The sequence below is a fragment of the Manis javanica genome, chromosome 11, assembly GCF_040802235.1.
Source record: "Manis javanica isolate MJ-LG chromosome 11, MJ_LKY, whole genome shotgun sequence".
Classification (NCBI taxonomy): Eukaryota; Metazoa; Chordata; class Mammalia; order Pholidota; family Manidae; genus Manis; species Manis javanica.
In genome coordinates this window covers 109,047,385-109,066,792 of record NC_133166.1, presented here as the reverse complement: position 1 = coordinate 109,066,792, position 19,408 = coordinate 109,047,385, and the positions used below count along the sequence as shown (strand labels likewise).

General features: G+C 43.5%; 1 protein-coding gene across 24 annotated transcripts in view; it reads right to left on the bottom strand.

Annotated features, from left to right (window-relative positions):
* Window positions 1-17,367, bottom strand: part of PPP6R3 (protein phosphatase 6 regulatory subunit 3) — a 137,458-nt gene extending 120,091 nt beyond the window's left edge. For 12 of the 24 annotated variants that reach the window (XM_037011374.2, XM_037011376.2, XM_037011356.2 and 9 more), the window contains exon 1: window positions 17,234-17,366. Coding sequence is in view for 21 of the 24 variants with exons in the window: in XM_037011356.2 (XP_036867251.2) it covers window positions 17,234-17,296 (63 nt within the window). In the remaining 3 variants the exon portion in view is untranslated. Of the gene's footprint in view, window positions 1-16,410; window positions 17,132-17,233 lie in introns of those variants that run through there. The other 12 variants (XM_037011355.2, XM_037011357.2, XM_037011359.2 and 9 more) reach the window with 2 other exon arrangements.
* Window positions 17,368-19,408: the final 2,041 nt, after the last annotated feature.

Genomic DNA, 19,408 nt, shown 5'->3' with positions numbered 1-19,408 from the left:
AAGACAAAAGACCCAAAATAGCCTACTCAATATTGAAAGAGAAAAACAAGGTCAGAGGACTGGCACTACTCAACTTCAAGAATTACTGTAAAACTACAGTAATCAAGACAGTGTGGTACTGATGAAAGAATAGACAGAAACAGAACTGAAAGCCCAGAAACGACTCACATAAATACTCAACTGATATTTGACAAAGGAGCAAAGGTAACACAATAGAGCAGACATAGTCTTTTCAACAAATGGTGATGGAACAACTGGACATCACATAGAGAAAAATGCATCTAGACACAGACCTTAAACTCTTCACAAAAATTAGTTCACAAATGAATCAAAGACCTTTCCATGTAAAATGGAAAACTATAAACCCCCTAGAAGACAACACAGAAAACCTAGATGACCCTGTGCAACAGACTGAACAGGTTTTGTCCCCTCAAAATTCTTATGTGGAAATTGTAACCTGTGAGGTGATGGTATTAAGAGAGGCATTTGGTATAAGGTATTAAGTGAAACCATTGGGAGGTACTTAAGTCCTGAGGGTGAAGCCCTCAAATAGGATTAGTGCCATTGTAAAAGAGACCTAGAGAGCTCTCTTGCCTTCTCTCTGCCATATAAAGAAACAATGGGAAAATGACTGTCTGCAGCTCTGGAGAGGGTCCTCACTAGAGCCCTGATCTCAGATTTCCAGCCTCCAGAACTGTAAGAAACGAACTTCTGTTGTTTATAAGCCTCCCGGCCTATGGTATTCTGTGACAGGCGCCTGAACTGAGAAACCATAGGTATGGCAATGACTTCAAAAGCACAACTCATGAAAGAAGTCGTTGATAAGCTGGACTTCATTAAAATTAATTACTTATGCTCTGCAAAAGACAATACAATGGGGGAGTCTAGTAAACAATGTTCCTCATGTAACTGTAGATTAATGATACCAAAAAGAAAAAAAAGACAATGACAAGAGAATGGGAAGACAAGCCACAGACTGGAAGGAAATATCTGCAAAAGATACATCTGATAAACAATTCTTATCCAAAATACACAAATTCTTCTTAAAACTCAAAAAGAAAATGAAAAACCTGATTTAAAAATAGGCCAAAAACCTGAACAGACACCTCACCAAAGTTACACAGATAGCAAATAAGTACATAAATAGATATTCAGTATCATATCATCAGGGAATTGCAAAGTAAAATACTGAGATGCCACTACACACCTATTAGAATGGTCAGAATCCAAAACTGACACCACCGAATCTGGTGAGACTGTGGAGCAAAGGAGCGCTCACTCACCATGGGTGGAACTGCAGAATTGTGCAGCCACTTTGGAAGGCAGCTTGGCAGTTTCTTACAAAACTAAACATAACTCTTACCATATGATCCAGCGATTGTGCTCCTTGGTATTTACTCAAATGAAATAAAGACATGTTCACATAAAAACCTGCACACAGGTGTTTACAGCAGCTTTTTCATAAGTGCCAAAATTGGGAGGCAACCAAGATGTCATTCAGTAGGTGAATGGATAAACTGTGGTACAACAGAATATTTTAGTCCTAAAAATAAATGAGCATTCAAGCCATGAAAAGACATGGAGGAACCTTAAATGTATATTACTAAGTGAAAGAAGCCAGTGTGAAAATGGCACATACTATATGAATGCAACGGTGTGACATTCTCAAAAGGGCAACAGAGACAGTAAAAAGAGGAGTGGTTTGTCAGGGTTACACGGAGGGAGGGATGAATAGGCAGAGCACAGAGTATTTTTAGGGTAGTGAAACTACTCTGCATGATGCCATAATGGTGGATACATGTCTTTATACATTTGTTAATGTACAACACCAAGAGTGACCCTAATGTGATAATGACGTGTCACTGTAGGTTCATGGATCGTTCAGTCTGATGTCAACATCCATGGTGCAGGAGATCAGGGCAGCGAATACGGGAACTTTCTGTACTTTTGGCTCAATTTTGCTGTGAACCCACAATTGCTGTATGAAATAAAGCCTGCTAGTTTTAAAAAAATGGTAATGTTTATGTTATATATATTGTACAATAAAAAAATTTGTTAAATATTTGTTTATGGCAGAGATTAAAAACAATGTTATATGTCATATATCATTTGAAAAGGAGATAAAAGGTTTTCTAAAAATATGTTTTCTCCACTGCATAACACCTTTACTTTATTTACATGCAAAAACAAAACGCAAAAGAATCCAGCTTTTTCACTGAGTCCCATGCAGTGTAGAGATCTGTCCCATTATTTCTTTACCTATCTCTCCAGCAGACACTGTAGTTCTAAAAGCTTCTAATAATGAAGTACTTTACTATACCAATCTAAAAACAAGCTGAACTGTTAGTGATTTCCAAAAAAAAATCTAAAGCCCCCTGATAATTGGTGATAGCTATACACCTTCAACTACTCACCATTTAGAAATAATGGGACAGATCTCTACACTGCATGGGACTCAGTGAAAAATAATGAATGATAAAAAAGTGTATATTCCCAACATTGTACAGTTTCCATAAGAACGTATATAAGTATGCAAATACACAGGAAAAAATAAAGAAGGCAGACACAAAACTAATTACAGCAGAAGGTGGAAAAGGATTGGCAGAAGGTAGTCAGAAGAGACTTGAGTCTTATCTATAATCTATTTTTTCAAAGCAAATATAATCACATATTTTTTTTATTTTGGTATCATTAATAAACAATTACATGAGCAACATTATAGTTACTAGACTCCCCCCATTATCAAGTCCCCACCACATACCCCATTACAGTCACTGTCCATCAGCATAGTAAGATGCTATAGAGTCACTATTTGTCTTCTCTGTGTTATACTGCCTTCCCCGTGCCCCCTCCCAACTACGTTATGTGTGCTAACTGTAGTGCCCCCTTTCCCCCCTTATCCCTCCCTTCCCACCCATCCTCCCCAGTCCCTTTCCCTTGGCAACTGTCAGTCCATTCTTGGGTTCTGTGAGTATGCTGCTGTTTTGTTTCTTCAGTTTTTTCTTTGTTCTTACACTCTTTCATTTGATACTTGTCTTTCTCCGCCTGACTTATTTCACTGAACATAATATCCTCTAGCTCCATCCATGTTGTTGCAAATGGCAGGATTAGTTTTCTCCTTATGGCTGAATAATATTCCACTGTGTATCACACATCTTCTTTCACATATAATTTTTTTTTTAAAGCTAAGAGTTTCTATTCCCAACAGAAAAATGGCAATAGAATAAAAATGAAAAATTCACAATATCCTACCTCCGGTCAAGATTTCAAAACCAAAGCCAGTATTAAGAGTTCATAAAATAAGCTATTAATCATTAACTAGGTCATCTTGGCCTTAACCACTTGTGTGAAAATTCATGTCTTCTACATTAGAACACTTGCACTAAAACACCCCACACAATCAAATTACCTTAAGTTACTTTCTATGGAAAAGAGAGAACTTTAATTTCCATTTTACATATGAAGAAACTGGGGCTCAGAAAGGTGAAATAATTTGCCCAAGATCAGACAGCTGGTCAGTGGTCAAACCAAGATTCCGATCCAGGTCTCATAAACTTAATGACCCTTCCCCTAAACCATTCTGTTTAGAGATGAGACTGTCTCCTTCCCTCGCAGAGGCTGCTTTTTTAGACAGAAGATGAACATCCCAGTCTCATCTTGAGGGAAAGTTAAAATTATCACATGTACTGAATCAAGCACACGTGACAACTGTAATAACAGACACTGAGCAAACAAAACAGGCAAAGACCATTACACCTACCCAGGGTAAGGCGCTAGGGGAGCTCCAGCAGACTGCTGAAGCTCTACGCTAACGCCAAGGCAATTCAGGAGTACCGGCACCAAGGACCGGACAGCTCTAGGTCTGACAGCATGTTAAGCGGCAAGAATGGACGGTCTTTACTTTTCTCTGGGGATAAACACAAACATGCCTGCTAATATTTACTTTTAATCCTCATAACAATTCTGCTAAACCAGCTCTCTCCCCACCCCAGGCTCTCAATAATCCTTTCTCAGTCTCTCTTGACTGCCCACAAAGGGTATCAAGCTTTATTTTGTGAAGTTTAATTAAAACAATAGTTATGCTGCCTATATATCCCACCCAACTCTCTGGCCTCACTGAAAATTACTGGGAGAGGACTAAAAGGAGCCATGAACTCTTCGCTCCTGGGACCAGCAGTGCTGACATGCTGACACCAAACGCCTGGCCCTCCTCATGAGCGCTTTGGCAGCAGCAGGCCCCAGGTCACAGGGTCTGCTAACCAGCATCACAGAGTGAGCTGCAACCCTAGCCCAACCTACATGCCAGTACCTCCCTCAATACCTCTTTTGTTTCTGGTTGTCTCTTTTTCGTTTATTAGTTAAAGTAAGAAACGACTTTTAATGTAACAAAGTAAGTACGAAACAGTCCCTTCTTTCCCTCAGGAAAGGCCATATATTTAAAATGCTGAACTCCACTCTTTTCCCTTCCTCTTGGCTCTTAATCTGTTTTGATCCACATCCCTCTACCAGATTGTTTTTAGTTCTGTACTTGGCTTGAGTTACAGTTAAGGTTCAAATAAATGTTTTCCAGCAATCAAATGATCCCATTTTTAAAAAGATAATTATCCTTGAAATTTTTCCCATTTCTGGATATAAAAATGAGCTAACTAATGTGAAAAGGTAGAAAATCTCTAAAGAACTCCATATTGACACAGGAACACTCCATATTACAGGGGGAAAACATTCACATTTGCCAGCTCCTGACAAAATGAGCACTCTTTAAACACTGAAAGACACTTAACTAAATGGGTATATGGTACTTGGTTATTCAGAGACAGCGAGACACCAAAAGAACACTCCAGATTAAGAGATGCTCCCAGCAAACTAAAAATAAAAGAAGACTAAATATATCTGCTGGACTGGCCAACACGACGAGTACTTTAGGTACAGAACACCTCAAATTCCTGGGAAAGGAACAAATGACAGCAAACTTCTGATTAATCTCAATACCAATTACGGGAAATTCTGTCAAAGTGCTAATGGAAAAAAATCATCAACCTAGAAGAGGGTATTAGGCAAACTTGCCTTTCAGGAATAACAGTATTGAAAAATGCCTAATTTGTGGGGTTTTAATAGCAGCAAAATGAAAATTCAGCAATAGCAGCATAAAATTGGGAAGGACCTTAAGAGTAAAGCACTCTAAGGTTCTTCTAATGGCAAAGAGTCAATTAACTTTAGGCTGTAAGTTAAATATGAAATGCCTAAGATTACCAAGAAAAGTGTCTAATCTCCATTTTCTGAACATGGACATAAGGGGTAGATAGGAATAAAGGAGTAAAACACCTAACACATAGGCAAGAACAGCAAAAGAACAGGGGGAAAAAAAAAGGCCAAGTTAAAAAGCACAAAATAAAGACAGTAGAAATAAGCCAAATATTTCTATCACAATTAATGTAAATGGAGTAACTCATCAGTTTAAAGCCAAATTATAAAAATGAAATCTACATACGTGCTGTTTCCAAAAGGCACACCTAAGACATTAAGGCCACAAACAGCTTGACAGTGAAAGGTCAGAAAAATATCTTCCAGGCAAACATTAACCAAAAGTCAGTTGGTATAGGTATACCAGTAGCAGACAAATATACTTTAATGGCAAATTGTGCAAGTCACTAAAAACTTAATTGTAAACTTAAAGGCACAAAGCAAAACCAGAGAACTATAGAAATCTGACAAATCTTTCATCCTAACAGAATTCTAACACTCCTCTCTGTAATTGACAGAACAAGCACACAAAACTGGTTAAGGATGTTACTTTGAAAATGAATTCAATCAGTGCATTTCATTTGACAAAGGAGAACGTCACCTTAAAATTGGGAACATTCTTTTTAAACACACATGGAATACTGATTAAAATTTGCCACAAACTGTACACCATTAAAAGAGCCTCAACAAATTTCAGACTCAAGATCACATCAGACCACTTTTTTCTTAGCACAACATATGCTCTCAATCAAGAACAGGGATAAAACATAAAAGCCACAGGGCATAAATCTGCAAAGAAGTAAAAAGCTAACCTTTTCAAACAATATTGCCTCTCTCTCACTTATCAACTTTACATTTCCCTGTATGGCCCCGGAAGATGACTGGTTAGCCAGAGACGGGTAAGATTCCTCAAGGGAGGAACAACCTAAGACAGGCACAGTCGCAGGGAGGCCATCAGGTGAGAAATTGGGGATCAACAGAGGTGAGGCTTAGAACCTCACCCCCTGTTTTGAAAGAAATCTTCTGCATCCGTGGATGTTTTACTGCCCTTGTCTAGCTAGGATTAACACTTAGTCTACAGGCACACACCTGATCATCTACATTTGCTCTCTTACAGCACTAAACTATGTTTTCTACCTTTATCTTGCATCTACCTACCACTTCAGCAGTGTATTAAAAATAAAAATAAAAATAATAATAAGGGAGAAATGTGGGATTCACATATAAATCAAGTATAAAAATCAAACGAATATTCATATTTGACCTGACTGTTTATAGTTCATAATGCGTGATCAAAACCGAAAGTTTGTGATGACCGCCCTTGTCCTGTTCACCATGTAAGAACTTATTCACTATGTTAGAACTTGTTCACCATGTAAGAACTTGTTCATCATGCTTCAGAAGATTGGAGACTGACGAGAATTAGGCTGGAGGTGGATTAACGATTGTGCATTGAGCATTGAGTCCCCTATACAGAATTTCATTGTTGTTAACAACCATTTGATCAATAAATATGAGATGCCCTCTCAAAAAAAAAAAAAAAGAACATTGGCCATATCTGTGCAAACGGGAAAGAAGAACACTATAAACACAGATCAGAGAGGCTTTGAACTTAAAATATGAAATCTGAATAATAATGGAGAAACTGAGAATTTTGTGTAACTTATACCAAGAGTCCTGATCTGTGAAAAAGGTCGATTCAGTACAGATGGAGCATGACACAAATAACATCACTGAAAAGGGACCACAATGTTGTAACGAGGAGGATGTTATAAAACAGCTCCGCTCAAGAGTTGTCTTTTGATTTTTGTCTGGCAAATGGTTTCACTGATTTCCTAGTTGAGAGAAGCTGATGGTAAAGTCAGAATGATACTAAATTCTTTGTTTAGATTATTTCATGTATATTTTGATTCAAACTCTAAAAAGCTGCATATGATTCTTGTACTGTAATGGTCATTCTATGTAAGTAGATTTATTTTTATAAGAAGAGTCATTGAAAGGTAAAACCCTAATAAACCCAATGTATAACTGAAAAAAAAGAAGAGAGATAAAAAAGATGTGTATGTATACACACAAACATTTTTCAATATACTTTAACTTCTAAGTCAAAACTGAACATTAATGACCCCAGCATCTTGTTTAAATATTAGTGATTAATTACAAATAAGGCAGAGATTCAGAAGTTAAGAAAATAAGATTTCCTGCCAATATTTTTGAAATACAGACAAAAGAAATTTTATGAAAATGTCAATCACCAAATGTGACTCAAGAAACTAAAAGGGTAAATTGTATGATATGTGAATTACAGCTCAGTAAAGCTGTTGTTCTTAAAAAACAAGACCTAAGTTCACACCCACTAAAATGGCAAATACCATAAAGAAGTGTGACAGTGGTTTCTCCAAGGGTTGGCCAGGATGTGGAACAAGAGTGCTGGTAGGAGGATATATTGGACGACTACTTTGGAAAACTATCTGCACCATTTACTGAAGTTAAGGTCCTATTAACCTGCAAGTCTCTCCAAGGTCTATACCCAGGAGAAATGTGTTTGCACTTGTTCAAAGCAGCACTGTTTCTTTATTGGAAACAATCCTATCCTCCCATGATAGCACAAAGAATAATACAATACACATTCAGTCTGAAATAGAACACAGAACTGAAATGGAATAAACAGTTACATGCATCAAAGTGGACAGACCTCCCCCTGCACACTCTCACTTTCCCTGTCCCCACTTCAACGCCATGCCCACCATTACAATCACTCCCTTGGCTTTCTCTTGTTTTGCCACTTCTGCTCAGGGGAGCAGTGGGGGACCACAGCTCTAACACAACAGCAGAACTGCCTACTCCACCTCAGGTAAAAATAACACACCACTGTTTTCACCTTAAACACAGGATGGCTCCCCTCACAGGGGCCATTTCATTTTGCTAATCCATGGATTCTTTCCCACAGACTATCCTATACCTCTCCTCTCTCCTCACAACCCACAAGCCTTTCTCAAAACCCTAATTTTGACTGACTGTTGATAACTTTTTTCACAGAGAAAAAAAAGAAGACCCACATGCTCTCCCCAACCCAGCTCCTCTTTCTCACCAAGGAGGAGCCTATGGACTCCACTCGGCCCATGCCCTGCTCTTCCCAAGAACATGCTCTACCAAGGGTCCCTTCTCCTGCTCCATCAAATTGTTCACTCTGTATAGAATCATTTTCCACCACTGTTATAAAAATGCTGCAATTTCTCCCATCCCCCGTATCTCCCCTTCACAGTCACAGCAGATGCCCACAAGAGCTTTTCCTATTTGCTGTCCTTTTCTCCCAATCCTTTGTGAACCCTCCCTTCCAGATTTGCCCCACACACTATGTGGGAACTACTCTTGCCAAGGTCACTGATGACTTCTGTGCAGCCACAGCCACTGGATGCACCTCAGCCCTCGGGTAAGCTGACCTCAAGCAGCAGCACTGGGCACGGGCCTCTCTCCCTCCCTCCTCCAAGACAACCGCTCCATGGCTCCACAGACGCAACACCAGCCTGGCATCCCTCCACCACAGGGGCGGCCCTTGCAGCTTCCTTGCCGGCTCAGCCCTCATTCCTCAGTACTCTCACTCCACCTCGGGACTTCGAAGCAGAATCAAAACACTGAAGACAGTCCCGTTTCTATCTTCAGCCCAGACCTCTCCCCTAATAACCCCACAGGTTGCCAGCTGGCTCTCTAAAAGTTTCACAGATTCACCATGTTCCAAACCCACTCCTGATCAGACCTCAGCAACCCATGCCTCCTGTACGCTTCCCTGTTTTCACGAACCACCACCCCCACCACAGGCAAAAATGCCCAGTGCCCTCTTCCCTTGGTGCTCATTCCTTTCCTCAGTCTGTCAGCACCCTGCCAGCTCTCCCCCTTCAAGGGGCACCCGGCCCCCCTCCACCCTGCTCCCCTCAGTCAAGCTGCCATGACTGTTCTGCTGGGACCCTCACCAGCACAGGGGCAGCTCTTCTCAACACAGCTTCAGGGGGACCTTTAAAAACATGACCAGAGCTCATGTCACACCTCTCCTCAGAACACCAGAGGGACTGACTTCCCATCTCATTCAGATAAAAAGGCAAAATCCTAGCAATGGCCTGTGCCCCAGGCTCCCGACCCCATTGTTACCCACTCCCTCTGACCTTATCATCCCCTGCCACTCTCCCTGTGGCTCTCCCTCCTGCCAGCTGGCCACAGCGGGCATGTCCCTGCCCAGCACTCCGTGCTGGACTCTCTCTGGAAGGCTCCTCTCACCCCAACCCACTCATAAGCCACACAGCTCCCTCCCTCACTCCTTCTGTTCCAAGACCCCTTCCCAGGGAGGCCCACCCTGGCCACGGAACTCCGAACTTCAAACAGCCCTGCCCACCCACTTCTCTGCTTATCTTTTCTCCCTGCTCTTATCACCCACCATACGACTGCAACATCTTTGACTCACCTGTTAACTGTCTTTCTCCACTATAAGCTCCATGAGGGCAGTGGACTCTTCTGCTGTGCTCACTGGTTAATACACACACATCAGAACAAACATCTTAGTGTCTAAGACATAATCAGTATTCCAACATCTGAATAAATGATTCTCAAAAACAACGCAGGGAGTAGGGTGGGAGTCACAGAACAAAATGATTCAATTTATACAGTTTAAAGGCATGCAAAAACTAAGTTGCATCATATAAGGATACATTCACAGATGGCAACATCAAAAAGTAAATCAAGAAAATGATACATGTAGGACAGTGCTTGACGTGGGGAGGTCAGAACAGGGAAGAGGTGGTGCGGGGAACGTACAGGGAGGGAGCCAAAGGCAGTGGCAACATTCTAGTTCTAAAACTGTTGGTTTTAACACTTAATATCTGTACACATGCTGATACATACTCTTTGAATACACGATCTCACTAAAAATTAAAATTAAAAAAAAAAAAAAAAAAAGATTAGAGCAGGACAAGCCAAATCCAGCCCATCACCTGTTTTGGGGTTTGTTTTTAAGTCTTCAGAAGAGTTTTTTCTCTTGAAATGTAATTGACATACAACATTATACTAGTTTTAGTATAATATAGTGATTCAATATTTATATATTAGCATATTTTAGTGTAATATATGATTTGATATTTATATACTCCACCTGTTTTCTAAATAAAACTTTATTGGAAGACAACCACCTTCATTTGTTTGCGTGTTGTCTATGGCTGCTTTCACACCACAATGGCAGAGTTGAGTAGTTACAGAAACCATATAGCACGCAAATCCTAGCATATTTACTAACTGGACTTTTTCAGAAAAGAGCTGTCTGGTTATAATGTGGAACTTGTAAAGAAATTAAGTACCAAAAATAAAGAAGATTCAATCATGTTAAAATACATTGTTCTTTCGAAGCATATGTGATTTTTTTCAAGAGAATAGTACACTGAAAAAATATGGTTTTACTTAACATAGGAAACTCCAAAGCAAATGGAGTTACCTTTAATAATATTAGAAGTGCCAGAAAGATTTTTAAAGGATGTTTTAGAGAGCAAACTTAAAAACCTCAAATTTATGATCTCTACTCCCATCAAAGTAAGAAAATATTATTACATGTATGTAAGTAAAACATATAACATAACCCACATGGGGGAGCATGGGCACAGAACTATGCATATCAACACTAACTCCATAACCTCCCCCGATTCATAAAACCATCACCTCGTACTTCCCCAGAGCAGCAGGTTAGACCTCAAATGTCCTCTATGGCCCTATAATAGTCCATTTCACTTCTTCAGAGCATTCAATGCACCTTAAATAGAGTCGTTTTTGTACTTATTTTATTGTTATTAGAAAGAGGACTGATAACAGTAATAATATTAATACAAATATTACTCTAAGCTAGGCCTTGTGCTAATAGTTTATGTTTCATGTTATTTCACAGATCAGTAAACTAAGGAACAGAGATGTCATCTAGTATTACAATTACACTGCTGAGGACCATGGGAGCTGGAACTCAAGGACAGCTATTTTAGACCCTGTGCACTCTTGACCTCCACAGCATATTCTGAAATGTGGACAGAGAACAGGTACTAATTTGTGGAAATTCCCTTAGCTTAAAATACTCTGCCTATGATAGATGCCAAATGCATAGTTGTTGAATCCATCTAGGGGTGTGATAAATCAAGGATAAGAGTCCATAGTGGAAAGGGCAGAGAAGTCATTCAAAGAGTGCTGTTTGATCAGAAGGGGCAGGGTCTCACCTGCAGGCACCAGAAGCAGATGAAACCTGCCCACTGGCCAGAGATAACAAAAACCCTGTGTATCTTTATACCAACAAGGGAAAAAAACAAGAGACTGACAAAAGCTGGCGCCGATCACTGCCAAAGGAAATGAGCCAGAAGTTAAGAATTGATTCTTAATGTGCAGTGACATCCAGCTGTGATGTCACTCTTGAAACAAATGACCCTTGAAACTATGGTCGAGTGGGGAACAAACCCCTATAGAACTATCCGGGAATGACATTTTTCAGCTGCCTATGGGACCATTCTCCAGCACGGCCTAAATTTTTCTCTAAGAATCAGTGACTTCTAAGTTCTGTTCCAGCTCGAAAACCATGACACACATGAAAGGAAGCCCCAAAGAACCAATCAAGTCAACGCCTGCCAGTGTTCCTTCCAGCACCACTGCTCCCACCTGGGACTAAAAAGCCCAGATTTCACCAAGGCCCAGCCAATGTCTACTAATCAGGAGGACACCAGGGGAGCATGCCTTACTGAGTAGCATAACACAGGTAAGGTAAGGCAAGGCAGCTAGCTGCCTTGCGGGCCGTGATTAGGGCCTCAGAGAGCCACACATTCTCTGGCAAGTTCTCCTTTCTCTTCCTGTCAAAGTGGTCCTGACACAGCATTATTCAATTCACTTCCAGGTACAGGGAATTCAAAGCTCCGACTAGCAATCCACATAGCTTTCTCCAAGTCTAACTCAGCATTCAGTCATAATCTTATTTCCACAGACTTTTTATTTTTATTTTTTTCTGCCATCTTTTTAGTTCTGCTCCCTAAGGTTCCAAGAAGCAATCTTACATTCACCTTTCCTTTGGGCCACCAGATTTCATGGCAGTCAACCTCTAGGGCACACAATCCATTCCAGGTCAATATATATATATATATATTCCCACTGTAAGAAATTTGGAAACTAATAAAACCTAGGTTTCTCCAGAGACACTAAGAAATACAAAATTGGAGCCTCCCTATATCAGTAAAAAGATGTCCAGAACCTATCGAACTTTATTTGTATAGTTCAGTCAACTGTGTAATCTTCATGAGTATTTAGAAAACAGGTGGACACTAGCCAGCTGTAAGTGACAAGTAGTAAACCACCTCCACTCACAGTAAACCCAGATCTCTGCCAAGTCTGGGACATGAAAATATCCCAGTTAAGGTAAGACACCACAATGCCTTTACTTGCTTCTTCACCATCCAAGGCAATCTACCTGTATCCAGATTTCAGTTCATAGTCACTGAAAACCTGAAATAAACTGGGTGTTGATCCAACTAGTAACTCTCCATTCTCCCAGTAAAGAAAAATAAAAGGAGAGAGAGAAAGGAAGAGAGGTTTCTGTGACAATTAAATCCAAGCCAAAGTCAAAGGGCCACTAAAACAAACCTCCAGTCAACCTAGATTAGACTGCAGCAGAAAAAAGACATTTCCACTGGAAACACAATTTCAAGGATGCTCAAGATGTTTGGCACAAACGTTCATCGAGCCTCCCATCGGTATGGAACAAGTCAGGGTTTTAACTTTGACTGTCTTGACAACCAACATCTACGGAGCAAAAAACAACAGACTATTTACCACTGCAAAAGAACTTCACCAGCATGGGAAGAACAGCATGCTTTTTAAGACACACCAAACCAAGGAGGAATGTCAAAATAGTCATTTAATACATGAGAAACAAAAGTGTAACTACCTTATTCTTTGCTGAGAGGTTTCCAGCAATCTCAACCAGCAAACACAAGCTCTTTCCTCTAAGGGCTCTAGGGCCTCTCAACAATACCACGTACAATTCTAACAAGCTATGTTACCTGGTCTTCCAGCCCAAACTGCATCTCTTTTGTAATTGTTGCTTCTCTCTTTAGACTGCAATCCTTAAGCACCTGCTCTTGAGTGAATCCCTAATACAATTCCTGGCAGAGTAAGAATTCAATTAATGTATTTGCTGATCAAATAAATGAAGATTAGAAGTAGGTGGGAGCAGCAGTCACTTGTTATTCCCAACAATGGCCATAAACTGAATTTCAAGATGAAGGGTTAGAAAATGCTTCCATGAATTTCTCCCTGTTTTATGTCAAAATACAAACACTCAGTTGCTGAAAATTGGTATAGTTTTTATAGTAATATTAGTCCATTCACTAAACTAGAGATCATTTAAATCATAAGTATGTGTGAGAAAAGCATCTCTGCCCTTCTCTACACTACTGCACCTCCTTCCCCCAGAAGGAAAAACACACACTTGTCTGGGTCAGAGTCCAGAACACAGAGGGGCCCCCTTCACTAGAGGGCAAGGATCACTGTGTTAAAAGATTAAACACAGAATATGCTTCTCTCTTGCCTTTGAAGGGAAGAACTGGCAAACTGATACAGGGCTGACTCTTCTAGAAAAAGGTCTTCATTTAAACAAAAAGAAAATGATGAAGATGGCATCCAAAAACAGAACGACAGCTGACCGACAGGATGTAGGCAAAAGATGCAGAACTCAAAAACCACATTAGTATAAGATTATTTAGCAAAGGAGCAAACTTCTGAGAGTGCCTAAGGTTCAGCACAATATAGTAATGTATTTTCATGAGATAAAGGGAAAAAAAGTTTCTAAATTACTCCGTAAAATCGATTCACTTAAAATTTCTGTTCAGGTTCAGTTGGCAGGCACCTGAAAATAATATATGTACCCCATCTCTCCTGACTATTAAGCAATCTCCAAGGTAGGACCTAGGTACTTAAAGCCAGAGCTCATGGATCACCCAAAATACTCCCAACCCACAAGTAGACCCTAGAATCTGTGGTCAAGAATAGTATGGTTCTAAAACCTAGCTGTACTCCAGTGTTATACCTGGGCAAGTTTTAAACAATGTATTTCCAATCCCACCACAAATTTCAAGACGTGGGCATCATTGCCCATGGATGTCCCATATGACTCTAACGCAGGGCAGTCTAGCATCGATCTCAAGCAGGTTTTCAGCCTCCGCATTACAGGATCTTGAGGGTGGGAAGGAGGGCTGTCCTGTGCATTACAGAAAATTTACCAGCACCCCCAATCTCCCCCTTCTAAAAGCCAAGTAGCACACTGCCCACCCCACAGGTGTGACAGGCAAAAGTCTCCAGATCTTGCCAAATGCTTAGCCATCGCCTCCCAGTTGAGAACTACTGATCTAGAGTAAACCAAAAACCTATCACCTGAAGTTCTTTTAAGAAAGGAAACAGCTGCTTAAAGTCAAGAGGCAATGTCTATTTTTTCAGTCCATCTTACCTAAAAAAAAAGTAGTAACACACTGCTGAGCCCACACTGGCGCTCTGAACTTGACTTATGAGGAAGACCAAACCACAGCCTCATGTTTGTTAGAAGATAAACTCGGTGCTGCATTTTAGCTGGGCAGATGGCTAGAACTGCATTGTCACTACCATTTACTCTTCTCAGGGGTAATAAAACATTGTAAAATTTTAGACCAGTATACTTGGACTGTCTCTCAAATATCCAAAATATAAAACTGCAAGACACAAACTAAACATTATCATAGAATCAAACTAAACACTGATCCTGTCAAATACTGTTTTAAGAGATGTTTTACCTGTAATAAGCACATTATCTTTGTATCAAATCGATGCAAAAATTTATCCTAAAGAAGCTAAGCCAACTTCAACCTGTCAGTACTGTCTGATTCTCAGATTTTCAAGTAGTTCACTCAAACCAGCAAGTTTTTACTTTGTTTTGCTGTACTTTACACAAAAGCTAAAGCTTTTTAATGCAGAACAATCCTCTCTTGATAAGTTATGCCACGATGTTCATCTCTACCTAAGACAGAGTTTATCAAAATAACACTTCCCTGGTGAAGTAAAGCAAGCCAGGTCCCCAGCAAGTGATACCAAGGGAAGGCCAAGCACCGTTTCTGAGTATCAGGGAAAAGGGTACAGGGCAAGAATTAAAAGATTTTGCGTATGTGAGTGATTGAGCGGATAGCATTTTGTTAGACATTTTAGACTAGCCCTGATCAGAACACCGAAATACAAAACGGCTTCCAAAGCATCCATCCAGGACAACAGCTATTTCCCAAACTGAAGTGTATCTCAATACACAGTAACCTTTCAAGACTCAACAATAACCCAGGAGTATCTGAAAAACTCAGGAGTTATTGATCTGAGGGCCAATCACACTCATAACATAGTATCCAAAAATAGTCGGAACAGAATAGGACTTGAGCTCCTGAAGAGCTTTTCTTTATTTAACCACCACTTAAAACATTCTGAAGCACCATCAGTACACTCCAGAAAACGTTTGTCATTTAAGTTTGTAATTTAATGAATATTCAATCACCCCTCTCTAAAAAAAGTAACTTTCAGTCCATTTTCTCAGCCCCACTCTTAAATACACCAGAGCTTTCTAAAGACAGTCACCAAGAGCCTGGGCTTGAAACATTCGTATGACTTCCTAATAGCATCTAACATTTAAAAATAAGATCTAAATTAATGATAATAGCCATTAATTACTAGGCTGATTCTATAGGCCAGGCAGCCGTTTCTAGCTGCTTGACATATATGAACTCATTTACTCCCAACAAACGTATGAGGTATATACTATTAATATTCCCGTATTACAGAGAAAGCAGAGGTTGAGTAACTTGACCAAGGTCACAGAGCTAGAAAGCGGTGAGGCCAGGACTTGAACTGAAGCAGGCTGGCTCCGGAGCGAAGAAAGCTCCGACACCACCAGCACTTAGGAGATATTCAGTCCAGTGGCTGGAAATCGGGAATCCCTTCCCATTTGCTGCCTATCTCCGACACGACCTTGAGGCCAATATCGAAGTAAACTTCCAATAACAAAGTGGGACAGAAGGAAAGGAAACCACCGAACGCCCCTCCCATAAAAGCAAAACACAAACAAAGCTCTACCCGACCCACAGAGACAGTGTTAAGTACCGGGAAAATTACACGAAGCTGAGGTTGAAACGCCAGTTCACAGACACGTCCAAGGACTCCTTCCGCCCACCTGCGATCCCGAGTCCAAGCCGCGACCAGAGCCGGCAGGTGCGGGCGGGAAGGACCGCCGAGCGAACAGCGAGCGGGCCGCTTTAAGAGGGAGGGGCCTCCAGCGCGGAGGGACCGCCCCCCTCGCTCACGTCCGCCAGGGAGGCTTTCGCGGCCAGGTCTACATTAGAGTCACAACACCGGAGTTTAGAAATCGCACGGAAAGCATTTAAATACTCCGAGCTGGGTTTGGCGAATTCCGACGACCGCGGCGAATAAACAGAAACCCACAGAATTTGTTTCCCTGAGAAGCTAGTCCGACAATGGCCTTCGCCAGTCTCGGGCGAGCCGCCCCTCCACTTGACACGCTGCGGGCCCGCGGCCGGAGAACTTCTGCGGCGCCCGCGGCCGGGCGGAGCTCGCGGCGGAAAGGCCGGCGCGGAGCGGCCCGAGGTAGGGGCGCGCCCCGCCCGCCGCCGCCGCCGCCGCGCAAGGCCGCGAACGTCAACGCGGGCGTAAAGTTCGCCTCCGGGCCCGCGGCGGGCGAGCGGGCGGCTGACAGACTCGGGAGCGGACGGCCCGGGGAGCCCGGGCGCCGCGCATCCCCGGCGGCCGAGTGGGCGATTCCGAGGGGGAGGAGAGGGGGCAGGGACGCTCCCTCCCGCGCCGCGGAGCCGGGCGGAAGGGCCCCACCGCCGACCCCGCGCGCCGCGCCCCCGCGCCCCCCGCGCCGCTGCCTTTCTCCGCTGCACCCGCCCCCTCCACAGCCCATTACCTGGAGGTGCCCGTGACCCGCCGCTAGTTGCGCTCCGGCGGGAAACGCGCTCACCGACACCATCAGCGAAGCGCCCAAAATGGCGGACGTATCAAGCAGGCCTTGAGTGCCCCCCGCCCTCCCTCCGGCCGCCTCGCAGCCAATCGCGGTGCTGTACCCTCCCTCAGCTCCGCGTTCACTGGCCTTCTTCTCCCGCCCCCTGCAGCCTATTGGGTCCCCCAGCGGCTCCGTTGCACCCATCTCGATTGGCTCAAAGGCCCCGTCAGTCTAGCACGAGGGGCGCATTCTTTTCCCATGGACTTGACGGATCCGGAATCTTTAGGACCCCGGGGTCTGGAGAAACAAATCAGAAACTGGGAGAAACCTGGATGGGTTCCCCTTACGCCTTAGCAACAGCGGGGCCTCCGCTTGACGGACGCTTCAGACCACCAATCCGATAGCCAATGCTTTTTAAAACGAAATTGAGCCAAACCAATCATGGCGGTGGACCTGGGAACTGCAAGGGAACCGAAGGAGTAGCGAGACCCGCAGGCGGGCGGCTGGGGGTGAGCCGGGGGGAATCCAGTGGTGACGTGAGCCCCAATACCTTCCGGCCTAGCAACCTGACTCGCGTGGAGGAGTTAGCTCAGGTGGTAGGACGCTCGCTTACCGCGGGAGAGGTGTTTAGATCGATACCCGCACTCTCCACCGTACTTACGTCTTACAAGAAGATATGAAGTGCCGTGCTTCTCCTTCCTGAGAAAGCGGGGGCCAAGGTGAGAGGTCGGGTTCCCCCGGCTGTGCGCTCACCGCTGAGAGAGAAAAGACGTGCGGCGGCGCAGGTGTTGTGTTCGTTTTGTCTTCCGGATGCTTTAAACACCAGGTTCCTCCAAAATGTCCATCCAAGTCCCCCAGCCTCCCTGGTACCCACCGTATACACTCACTATAACAGGCCTCGTTCCTAAATGGCTGCGAAGCGCTGTCTGGAGCCACATGTGAATCAACAAGCGGGTGACAGTTGGCAGCGGGGCTGAGAAGGGCAGGCAAGGTTAGGGTCCTGTGACAGCCAGCCAGAGTTCAGCAGAACGCACAACCGCATGCCCGGGGCTGTGCGGGCGGTGCAGGGAGACCTGGGCAGCCCGCTGCCAAAGAGGGGGTGTTCTTCATTCGTAGGCAGCTCTCTATGAACGCCTGGAAGAGAGGGGGGCCGGCTCTGACGGTCTCTGGGGGAAGATCAGACACCACCCGGGCACCACCGGCCAGCAAGTAGAACAGGCTGCAGAGTGTTGGGGGCCCTCTGATCAGATGACATTTCAACTCAGGGGAAAGTGAGGAGCCATGGGCTCCTAGGTCCAGATGGCAGAGAGAGAGACCAGAGATCCAAAGTAGGGCTTTGGAGCTCCCAGAGGTTTGCACAGCTGGCTAGGGTATGGTGGGAGAGGGCCATGGCTGGGAGAGGAAGTGGCACAGGTGTCTGGGTCTTGCAGGGCCTTGAACACAGAGCCATCATGCCCAGGAGAAACCAACAGCCCCTGGTGTTCAGACCTTAGTTGAGCACTGGGCCTGGAGTCACAATGGGGCATCCCTGCTGGGAGGTTGGTGGTCTCTCCCAGCCTTTAGGGCACTCACTCTGGTCAGGGATGGCCACTCCAGCTCAAAAAGGACAGAGCTTGGTTACTGTGGGGCTCCCCCACTCTGCCTCCCCAGAAAACTGACAGCCTGGCCCCTAGAGGTCAGAAGGATGGGACCAGTGGAGTTGGCCACGGGACCATCTTCCTGGTGCTCAGCTTCTTCCCGCGCCCCTGCCCTTGGCACTGGCCCCAGCTGGCCTGAGCTCCTTGCTCTCATGGACTCAGGCTCTCTGTATGCCCCACAGCAGGGAAAGGGGAGCCCTGCTTGGGTTGGGTCGCCCCAGCACAGGGGGAGCCAAGTCTCTGTTGCAGACAAGCTCCCCCTCTGCCCCAGCTCACCCCTCAGCAGAGCTTGTGGCTGGAGGCTGGCTCTAAAAGGACTTCATTGCTGGGAGCCTCAAAACAGTACTATCCTTCCTTTTTTTAAAAATTTTTTTATTAAGGTATGATTGATATACACTCTTATGAAGGTTTCACACAAAAAACAATGTGGTTACTACATTTATTCATATTATCAAGTCCCCACCCTTACCCCAATGCAGTCACTGTTCGTCAGTGCAGCAAG